The 11,628-nt window shown below is 46.2% G+C and overlaps 1 protein-coding gene and 1 pseudogene across 1 annotated transcript; both read left to right on the top strand.

The window, feature by feature from the left end:
* The first annotated feature begins 229 nt into the window (after nt 1-229).
* Nucleotides 230-1,759, top strand: LOC118086726 (free fatty acid receptor 2-like; annotated as a pseudogene).
* Nucleotides 1,760-10,254: 8,495 nt separating this feature from the next.
* On the top strand, nt 10,255-11,413 carry LOC118086727 (free fatty acid receptor 2-like). The gene has a single exon (XM_035118719.3). It carries the CDS (start codon nt 10,255-10,257, stop codon nt 11,323-11,325), a length of 1,071 nt encoding a protein of 356 aa, XP_034974610.3. The 3' UTR covers nt 11,326-11,413.
* The last annotated feature ends 215 nt before the right edge of the window (nt 11,414-11,628 follow it).

Here is an 11,628-nt window from a genome sequence, read left to right as displayed (position 1 = left end):
TTTTGTTCTCTAGTTTATATTTTGCTCTTTCTTGCTGTGCTGCTACGGTCTAAGGACTGCTGCTATAGAAATTATTCTGACTCAGAACATGCTGGAAGAAATGACCTCAGCCTCTGAATGACACCAGGAGACACTGCAAGCATATTCTGCCCCCTGGTGACTTCCTTGAGGGATAGGAATAAGGATTCCTGATATTTTAATATCCTTCCTTTTACAGCAGCTTAAAAGAATGGCCACAAAGCCTCTTATCCTTGCCATCTACATTGTCACCTTCCTGACTGGCCTCCCTTCCAACCTGCTCACTGGCTACGCCTTCCTGAGGAAAGTGTGCCAGAAGGCAACCCCCATGGATGTCTTCTTGCTCAACTTGACCATCTCTGATCTTATCCTTCTGCTGATTTTGCCCTTCAAGATGGCAGAGGCCTCTTCAGATGGCCCCTGGCCTCTCCCTGCCTTCCTTTGCCCCTTCCCCAACTTCTGTTTCTACAGCAGCATTTACAGCAGCACCCTCTTCCTTACGGGGTCAGCGCCTACCCCATCAAAACAAAATTTAAAAATCCCTTCCAGTAGCACCTTAGAGACCAACTAAGTTTGTCATTGGTATGAGCTTTCGTGTGCATGCACACTTCTTCAGATGCCATGAAGTTCAAGTCGGAGCATAGACCGACCTATGTAATAGTGGCCAGTCTCTTCTTCTGGTTTCTGGCTTGTTTCCACTGCAGCATCATCTACACTGTCCAGTACCACCTGGAGGCCCAACCCACGTCTCACAACTCCATGTGTTATGAGTCATTCTCCGATAACCAGCTTAAAATCCTCCTCTCTGTCCGAGTGCAACTCTGCATTTTCCTCTTCTTCCTCCCTTTCATCATCACCCTTTTCTGCTACATTAGGGTCATTCGCATCCTGACCTCCTTGCCCCACATCAAACCCCAGAGGAAGAAACAGGCATGGGCCTGGCAGTGGCCACTCTGCTCAATTTTGCTGTTTGCTTTGGGCGGGCCCTTTAACATCTCTCACCTCGTGGGCTACATTTAGTTCCAGAGCCCTGAATGGAGAGTGTATGGCTTCCTCCTCAACTCCTTCAACAGCACTTTGGACCCTGTCATCTTCTACTTCTCCCCCACTGCCATCCAACAAACCTTTGCTCACTGCTGGCAGGCAAGGCACTGCAAGTGTCACGGTCTGGTCAGCAGGCGGTTGAAGCCCTGGCTGAGGACGTCAGGACCAGAGGCAAGATGGTGGTGTAGAAGCAGGAGCAGGTGCAGGGCTGAGGGTCCAGCAGCAGGCAGTCGCAGGGTCAAGGAGCAAGGCAGAGGCGAAGGTCTGAGAGTCAAGGAGCAAGGCATTGGCAAGGCAAAGGTCCAAGGGTTGAGGATCAAGGCGTCGGCAAGGCGAGGGTCTAAGGAACAAGGCGTCGGCAAGGCAAGGGTCCAAGGAGCATGGGGCCAGAGGCAACCAGGCAGGAATAGCGTTGCTGTGGCAAAGAGCTGCAGGGAAATACTGAGCTTTTATCCCTCCCAGCTCCTGCCACCAGGTGCAGTGAGGTATCAAGTGGCCTCACCTGAGTGGCCACTCCTTGCTTCTCCAGCACAAGCTGAGGCAGGCCCCAGTCCTGCAAAGCACTACAGGCCCCAGAGCCTGACTCCTGCCCATACTCCTGACAGCAAGCTGCTGACTCTTGCGTCCCAGTGGTCTTTGCCTTGCTGCAGGACTGCTGGAGAACCCGGCAAAGAAGCAGGAGCAGGTGGCATATTGACATCTGGTGAACTGGCAGGGGCTGCCATCCCTACGGAAGCCTCCTTTGTCCAAACTGCAAGGGCCTGTGAGATCAGAGCCTTGAGCCCCCAGCAAGTACAAGTGCTTCGCATAGGACTACGAGGCTACACAGAAGCCATCCTACATTGCCCAGAGCTGCAAGAGTATATAGCACAGAACGGCACAGATACAAATCTTCCATATGGGTCAGATCTTTCCTAAATGGGAACTTTAACCTGAAATCGTGATTGCAAACCTTGACATTTGAAATCTGAGACCTTTGGAGGTTGCTGTGGTCCAGATCATTTTCACCAGTATCAAGGATGTGATGGTGTAAGGGGGTGGCAGGACCAGCCCCACACGCTTTGCTACCTCCTTCCAAATCCATGTCCAGAAGGCAGTTGGTCTGGCATTTGAAGCTTAGCTCAAGACTGGTGACAGGCAGAGTCTTCCACAACATCTGGTGGTGAAATGGTAACTCAGAGCAGGCCATATATGGCACTCAGCTCTCTCCACCAACACTTTGGCACCGCTCCCTACCCCGCCCCAGGATTTGTCATCTGAGGCAGCTGCCTCAAGACCAGCCCTTGCCTGTGGTTTTTCATACTTTGCAACTTCAAATGACCTCTTTCCGTGCCAATTTGCTTGTCAAACTTATTTCCTCTCTTGAACATCATCGTTCTCCTGATCACACTTGGAAATGCCAGTTTTAACTTACATTTGCATAAGGAAATAAACACAAATTGGAAAGTTAATAGGGGGGTATTAAAATAAATACATTGAAGTAGTAATAGTTAACCACCACCACCACAACAACAACAACACTGGAGTGTATATGATAGCGGACAACATGGGCGTGGGGGAAAAGAGAAAAAAGGGGGGGGAATGCAGAAGACCAGTCCAAGTACGTTGGGGTCCTCTGGCAAACAATCCAACACTCTTTGGAGTAGGCCCCTGGGGGTGGGGTTGGCAGCAGTGAATAAATTACACTTTACAGACATTTGTCCACCATGACTGATTTTTTGTGGGGGGAGCATTATAAGTTTCCGTGAAGTCCCAGGTTTCTTTAGACCACAGTTCCACATCCTTCTTACTAATGCATCTTTCCCTGTGACTTATGTCAAAACTCGGCTCTCAAAGAGATAAAGAGGAAGGATGCAACCTCTCTATCTCATCTATGCCTGGGTTTAACGCACACAGTCCAAGTGTGTATGTTTAGTGTGTGTTGCTTAGTGATGATTTTTTTCACTTAGTGATGTGCTGTCAGATGAAGCTCTTGAAGCTGAAGGCTTGCAATGCAAAAGATGTCTGATGTGCATCCATAGTTTGGAAACACAGCTCCAGTACAGGAAAGATCAAATTTGCAGACTCTTTTATTGCACAGACACTTGAGTTTTTATTAGATTTTTCCATTTCCTCAGCCTTCTGAAAACTTTCTGGCTCTTATCGTCAACAGGTAGTTGTGTGGCAATGTCCCTCCTTCCCACATAATCAAGACTCGTGACACAGTGATTAAGATTTAAATTGGGTGGTTAAGGCCACAACTTTATTGGAAAAAGACCTGAAAAACTCCTAACTAGGAGGGAAGAGAAAAGGGGCGAAGAGAAGAAGGTAGGAAGGTAAACAAAGGGGTCTAAATGCTGAAACAAACAGCACGGCAACGCAACAAGGCAAGCTGAACCGTTCGCTCCGGCGAACAAGGAAGGAAAGAGGTCGGCTTCCCGCCTGCGGGGAGCTTTAAATTGGGTGGCTCTGCCCTGACCGTTCTCATTGGCCGGTCAGGGATGACGCAGGCGGGAAGCTACCATCGCGTAGGGGCTGAACTCGCAGCCCCTACGCGGTGGTGCAGTTGGTCGGCCCACAACGCCACTTCCGTCGCAGGCGCGGAAGTGGCTTTCCATGTGTCGGGAAGGACCAACTAATTTAAGTGCTGTCCGGCATCCCTGCAATGTGGTCCACCGCAGACTCAATACATCTCCTGTTTCTCATCCCTGTCTACAACTGCAGAAACAGTGACATTTATCAAAAATCTGGTAGGTCACTGTCCATGGTTGTGATTGGCTTAATGGGTCAATGGGGTCTGCAGGCCAGGCCAAAATTAAAATGAGCCAATTGCATTGGTGAGCTAATAAAATATATATGACTTGAAGGGACACAAGCACCACAGGTGATCATTACTTATTGAAGTAGGGATGTATCTGCTGATTCTGGCAGGGCGTTAGATCTATCACGGTTGAGCAGGAGCATAGTTGGAACAACGTCAGGTATAGCCGGAGCAATGTAATATGTCTAAGTACCAATTTTTCATATAGTGATGCACCACCTCCCATCATATGCCTTTCTGAAGCTAGAAACCAATCACAGTGCTTCCTAGTACCTAGGACAAACAGGGTCAGAAAATACAGGCACTGGCTTGGAAGAAAACCATTTGCGAGGACCAGAAGTCAGGATTTCTCAATTATGAAGAAGAAAAAGGAATGGGAGGAACTTCACTCTGAGGCTAGAGGAACAGGCTGCTCTGAGTCTAGTAGATCTGACCCAGGCAAAAGCTAACATGTTTTATCAAATCTACAGAAACTCAGAGTGTGCAATGTTTATAAACTATGGTCTAGGTATCAGATCATAAGATATCACTTGTTGTTGTTGTTTAGTCGTTTAGTCGTGTCCGACTCTTCATGACCCCATGGACCATAGCACGCCAGGCACTCCTGTCTTCCACTGCCTCCCGCAGTTTGGTCAGACTCATGTTCGTAGCTTCGAGAACACTGTCCAACCATCTTGTCCTCTGTCATCCCCTTCTCCTTGTGCCCTCAATCTTTCCCAGCATCAGGGTCTTTTCCAGGGAGTCTTCTCTTCTCATGAGGTGGCCTCATAGTATTGGGGCCTCAGCTTCAGGATCTGTCCTTCCAGTGAGCACTCAGGGCTGATTTCCTTCAGAATGGATAGGTTTGATCTTCTTGCAGTCCATGGGACTCTCAAGGGTCTCCTCCAGCACTATACAGTGGTACCTCAGGTTAAGTACTTAATTGGTTCTGGAAGTCCGTACTTAACCTGAAGCGTACTTAACCTGAAGTGAACTTTTCCATTGAAAGTAATGGAAAGTAGATTAATCTGTTCCAGACAGGTCCGTGGAGTACTTAACTTGAAAGTACTCAACCTGAAGCATACTTAACTCGTGGTATGACTGTAATTCAAAAGCATCAATTCTTCGGTGATCAGCCTTCTTTATGGTCCAAAATTAAGAAGATGGGGGGGTCTTTTCCAGGGAGTCTTCTCTTCTCATGAGGTGGCCAAAGTACTGGAGCCTCAGCTTCACGATCTGTCCTTCCAGTGAGCACTCAGGGCTGATTTCCTTAAGAATGGAAAGATTTGATCTTCTTGCAGTCCAAACTGTAAAAAAAATAGAGAGAGAGAGAGAGAGAGAGAGAGAGAGAGAGAGAGAGAGAGAGAGAGAGAGAGAGAGAGAGAGAGAGAGAGAGAGAGAGTTTTCAACCATTCTGCAACACTAAAGGGGTGGGGGAATAGATGTATTTGAAAATAAGCAATCAGGAGAAAACTTTTCAGTGAAATTGTCATAGGTGGAGCTCACCTTACTTTTGAACCAGACAAAGGGATTGAGAGTCTTTTATTTCATTTTACAAAAACAGTATCTGCAGTTTTCTGAATTCTGTGTTCTTCCCAAGTGCCCACACTTCCTGAAAACCCCATAGCATCATCTATTGGGCTTTTCCGTGAACTCAGGAAACTAGGAAGCCAAGTACTATGCACCTGACAGCTGCCCAGTGTTATTTTTGATATATATATATATATATATATATATATATATATATATATATTACCCTTAACGAAATCACTACTGATTTTTTTTGTAAAAGGTAAAAGGAATAACTCTCCTTAAAAACAACATCAGTGAGTGCACCAGTCTCTGGAAGTTGGAAGCCATCCTACCCGCTCTCAGTTGAAACCCAACATGGGGTAGTTCCTTCCGTGGTGGGTGGGTGTTTTCAGATCAGGAAGGGCAGGCAACCAGGAAGATTGCAGAGCACTGGGGAGATCCTTGATAGAAATAAAAGCACATACTGTACACATGTAGCATCCTTGGGCACCTTGCAACAATAAGGTAAGAGATCAGTCCCATAATTATACAGAAAATGAGAGAGAAAACAGATAGACACTGGCCAGGCTTGTGCCCTGGGGAGGCCACTTTGGTCTGTTAACACAGCATTTTGACTTCACCCACTGGAGGAACACTCCATGTATCTCAAGACAACAACAAGGCTGAATAAGTTATAATAACAATTCTTCCTATGTGGTGTTCTTTTGGCCTTAATTAAGTTATTAATGTTCTTGCTCTTCAATATCTTAATTGCCACATTATTTTCCTCTGGGGACCTATAAAGGCTTTCCTTTTTAGGTGAGGGTTTATCCACATGGGGACCTTTGAGGGAATTTATACTTCCTATATCCACTAGTCCACTGTCATTCCGAGTTTTCTTATGCAGCTCAATTAACGTGGGTAGCAGTCAGTGACAGATTTACATATAAGCTAAACAAGCTATAGCTTAGGGGCCCACTCTCTTGGGGGCCCCCAAATAAATTAAAGGGGAAAAAACTGGGTGTACATTTCCAAAATATAAAATAAAAAACAAATGAAATAAAACTTACATACAGCAACAGTCTTTTGTGTTGTGTAGCCTCCTATGATGTAAGTAATGGGCCCTGCCTGCTCCCTAAAATATCACTGGTTTGCTCATTTCTATATATAGGGTGTCTACATTCTGCATGTGCAAATGGCTTTAGATACCTATTAGGTCCATAAATTACCATATAGCATATATTCAACTCAAAAAGCGACAATTTGTTGTTGACAAAGGACAGCTGGACATATTAAAAAGCCTGATTACCTTCAGTAGCTTAGGGCCTCATCAAACCTAAATACGGCCCTGGTAGCAGTTCATGACACTCATAAAGAAACTAGTTTATCAGCTTCATATCTTCCAAGATGTCTTTGGCTAATTGAAATTGTGAGTTAATGTCTTTCTCCTCCCCCTGCTCCACTCTAGGTAGGGGAGCCTCATTCTCTGATTTAATATGGCACTTCACCTGTTCATTCACCTGCTTTAACACAAAATCACCCCCTAGCTTCCCTCGTACCACCCATTCCATCCTACCAGTAGCAGGTGCTGTTTCAGCCAAAGCCATCTCCATAGCCAAGCTAATAGCATATTCTCCCCAATTAGCCTCTTGTGCTGTACACCTGTAGTCAATAGACCAGTCTAAATTGCGAGCAGGAAGAGATGGAGATATTCATGTCTTGATAGTGGGTGGCGCTGTGGTCTAAACCACTGAGCCTTGGGCTTGCCGATCAAAAGGTCGGCGGTTCAAATGCCCACAATGGGGTGAGCTCCCGCTGCTCGGCCCCAGCTCCTGCCAACCTAGCAGTTTGAAAGCACCCCAAAAAGTGCAAGTAGATTAATAGGTACCACACTGGCGGGAAGGTAAACAGTGTTTCTGTGCACTGCTCTGGTGTCGGTGTTCTGTTGTGCCAGAAGTGGTTTAATCATGCTGGCCACATGACCTGGAAAGCTGCCTGTGGACAAAAGCTGGTTCCCTCGGCCTGTAAAGCGAGATGAGCACCGCAACCCCAGAGTCGTCTGCGACTGGACTTAACTGCCAGGGGTCCCTTTACCTTTACCTTATCCCTTGGGGGGCAGAGGTTGGTCATTTTATTTTGTCTTCTTTCCCTTACATGTGCAACATTATCAGATACAGGTAGTGCCCCCTGTTTCTTATATCCTTGCCTCGTAAGAACCATTACTCCAGGTTATGCACCCACAAGGCTGGCGAGGCAAATGACCAGGTGTGCAAATAAAATGTCCTCACAGGGCTTCTCTGAGTGCTTGGCTTACTCAGAATCAGCATCCTCTGCTCCATCCTTCAAGGTCCTCTTACTTGGGGGGTGGGGGTGGGGTGGATTGAACCCTTACCTCTTTGAATCAGGGTTCATGTGCTTTGCTCATCCTTGGGGTAATCCAGAGCAGTCATTATGATGATGAAAAATCCTCTTGGACATATTGTACTCCTCAGGGCCTCATATTATATTGATTTCAGAACTGCAGATTCCAAAAGACTCAAAATACAGTGCAAGGGTGTGCAATTAATACAGTAAAAAACTTTGGAGTCTGCAAAAAAGAATATGAGTCGAATATGCCCATTACCCATATACAGCAGGAATCACAAAACAGAGAAACCAGTAGGAGAACACTTCAATCGCCCAGGACATTCTATACAAGATCTCAAAGTAGCTGTCATATTACAAAAGAATTTCAGAAATAGACTGGAAAGAGAAGTTGCTGAATTACAACTTATTACCAAACTTAAAATCATGGAGAGACCTGGTCTGAATAGAGACATTGGATTCTTATCTCATTATACGTGATAAAGCTATTTTTGGCCCTTGCTTTTTCCTGTAAGGCTAATTGCAGTCGTTAACAGTCCTCAACTGGTTTACCACACCTATCAGCCACCCATTCCCACCACCCTTCTGAGTAATACCCCTCCCCACCCTCTCACTATATATAAAGGTCTGGTGACTTCTGTTTCTGTGTATCTGAAGAAGTGTGCATGCACACGATATCTCATACTAATAACAAACTTATTTGGTCTCTAAGGTGGTACAGGAAGGATTGTTTGTTTGTTTGTTTCAACTACAGCAGACCAACGCAGCTACCTACCATATACAGCAGTTCACTGATGAGCAAATTGCACCACCAAAAAAAGAAAGAAAAAAGAAAGATTAGTCAAGCTAAAACAAACCACAGAGCTCAAAACAAACTCTCTGGCCACCATCTAGCCGGAAACTGCCTGCTAGGGAGGTTTTTTTCTTTATCAACTTTAAGGAGTAGGTTGGTTCTCCATATTCTCCAAAATACCACAGACCATACTATCTTTCCTCCCCTGGACAGATGCTTCATTGAATGTAAAAATCTTGTCTCTTTGGTTTTGCAAGGCAGGCTTCAGACTGTTCACTGTATTATCTCTGGAAAGTGCCTCATCTTTTCCTTGGCGATCAGACAGAAGGGGTCCTGAGTGACAACACAGGTAAGTGTTTTCTTCCTTTCTTTAATGCAACCAGAATTGGGTATAGCTCTTTTAAAATTAATCATACGTAGAATTCATACCATGGGTGGATGTCACTGGACTGCAAATCCCAACGTCTCTTGGCCACTCTGAGAATATAATGCTGACCTACTGGCTTGATTCAGCAGCCTCATCTTATCTTGTTCTGATCATTGGCCATGTTGGCTGGGATTGCTGGGTATATGCAGGTAGCAGTCCAGCAGGCTCTGTAGAGTACCACATTGAGTACTCTTGCAGTAAACTACCCTGTTTCCCCTTTTTTAATATGTAGTCATAAAGTAAGCCATGGCAGGGTTTTTAAGCATTTGAGAAATATAAGACATACCCCGAAAATAAGCCATACTTCCGCGCCGCGGAAACCAACCCCCACAGGCACCTCCACTCACAGAGTCACTCCATGCGGCCGGCATTGCAAGAGCGTGATCAGCTGTGAAGCGGCGCTCCAAGAGCTCCGCTTAACAGCTGATCGCGCTCTCGCCTTGCTGGCTGCATCCCCGTGCTCCGCCTTCTCAACCACCGCCGTCCCTGCCGCTTCCGTGCTTGCCGCCACCGCTGGGCTCACTGCTTCTTCCTTGCCTGGCCCGGCCAAGGAGCTTGGAGCACCCTGCAGCGACGGGCGGAGCGCCTGAGCCAGCGGCTTCCGCCTGGCCCAGCCAAGGATGTCTGCTGCCCCGCCACCCAGAACCGGTGGCTGCTGCAGCGCCGAACACTCAAGAGAGCCCAGCAGCACCCTGAGCCATAAAAACCGTACCGGTAATAAAAAACAATAAGACATCCCACCAAAAGTAAGCCACCCTGTGTTTTTTTGAGGAAGAAAACTTATAAAACGGTGTCTTAAAAAGGGGAAACATGGTAAGGAGTCACAATCAAGTTCTTTAATGGGAATTAGCTTATACATCTGAAAATCTGAAAGTTCTTAAAAAGGAGAAACTGCCCAGAACTTGTTGGGCAGGATTTATACCTTTTCTGAATGATGCTGTCAAATGAAGGAAGAATATGAGAAGACAAAACACCTTAGAGACCAACTAAGTTTGTCAATAGTATGAGCGTCCGTGTGCATGCACACGAAATCTGTATCTGAAGAAGTGTGCATGCACACAAAAGCTCATACCAATGACAAACTTAGTTGGTCTCTAAGGTGCTACTGGAAGGAATTTTTTTTGTTTGTTTCAATTCCTAAATCAAACTTGATGGGCAGGATATAAAGCACTATGTGATTAAGGTGGCTGTGGGCAGACCAAGACTGGAGGCACAATACCCCATTCACCTTAATTGACCAGCCTCCTCTGCTCACACTGGCATACAGTTCCTGGTAGGGACTTACCACCTCTCCCTTTCCTTACAGATCCCGAGAAGATGGCACATAAGGGTGTGGTCCTTGCTTTCTACATCTTCACCTTTCTGACTGGTCTCCCTTCCAACCTCCTGGCCTGCTACACGTTCTTGAGGAAAGTGTCTCAGAAGCCTGTCCCCATAGACATCCTCCTGCTCAACTTGACCATGGCTGATATCACCCTTTTGCTTTTCCTTCCCTTCAAGATGGCAGAAGCCACCTGGGACATGACTTGGCATCTCCCTGTCTCCCTTTGCCCCCTCACCAACTTCTGTTTCTACAGCAGCATCTACATCAGCACCCTTTTTCTGATGGGGGTCAGCGTGGAGCGCTACCTGTGTGTCCTCTACCCTGTCAAGTACAAGTTAAATCGCAGGCCAATTTACGCAATAGCAGCCAGCCTCTTCTTCTGGTTGTTGGCCTATTCCCACTGCAGTATTGTCTACATTGTCCAAAACCGCAACACCACCATGCTGCCTTCTGACAAAAACTTCTCATGCTATGAGAAGTTCTACTCTAGCCAGCTCCAAATCCTCCTTCCAGTTCGGCTGGAAATCAGCCTTCTCCTCTTCTGGCTACCTTTTGCCATTACCCTGTTTTGCTATATCAATGTTATCCGCATCCTGGCCTCCCTGCCCAAAATCCCATCCCATAAAAAGAAACGAGCCATGGGCCTGGCTCTGGTGACTCTGCTCAATTTCACCATCTGCTTCGCTCCCTACAATACATCCCATATTGTTGGCTTCATTCAGAAGCAAAGCCCTTCCTGGAGAGTGGATGTTTTCATCCTCAGTGCCCTTAACACCACCTTAGACCCGGTTCTCTTTTTCTTCTCCTCTACTGCCATACGGCGGACTTTTTCTAGTTGCTGGGTTGGTATGTCCAAGAGGCTCTGGACCATTCTGTCAGCCTGCTGCTCTCCTTGCTGTAAAGTTCCTGGAGATTATGGTGGTGATGAAGAAGATGCAGGAGCTGGTCAAACTGTTCCAAATCTCCCAAGTGAATTGTCACAAGCCAGGGATTCCACTCTTTGTACCAGCCGGCAGAGGTCAGGGATATCTGAGCACATACTGAAAGATGTTCCCTGCATATAACAAGACATGTGACTCTAAAACATGCCAGCTGAAATGAAGCTTTACACAGCTTCAAAAGTTTCTAATGGCACCAAGCAGATTTTGACTTTGAAACCATGAATTCAAACATTTCAAGTTTGCATTTTGAAAGAGAAATTATTTCTCCAACATTCTCGAACTCCTTGGATCTTCCAGTTTGTTTGTCCATTTGTTTCTGCAGGTATCAACTATGAGATCACATCAGCCAGATGCTTCTAGACATTCTGCCTTCAGAGAAACCTTTCTACTTATTTCAGAGGGATTACCTAGAATACATGGCACATT

Source organism: Zootoca vivipara, chromosome 6, assembly GCF_965207765.1.
Source record: "Zootoca vivipara chromosome 6, rZooViv2.hap1.1, whole genome shotgun sequence".
Taxonomy (NCBI): domain Eukaryota; kingdom Metazoa; phylum Chordata; class Lepidosauria; order Squamata; family Lacertidae; genus Zootoca; species Zootoca vivipara.
The sequence above is the reverse complement of the archived record's forward strand: the minus strand, read 5'-3'. Positions and strand labels throughout refer to the sequence as shown.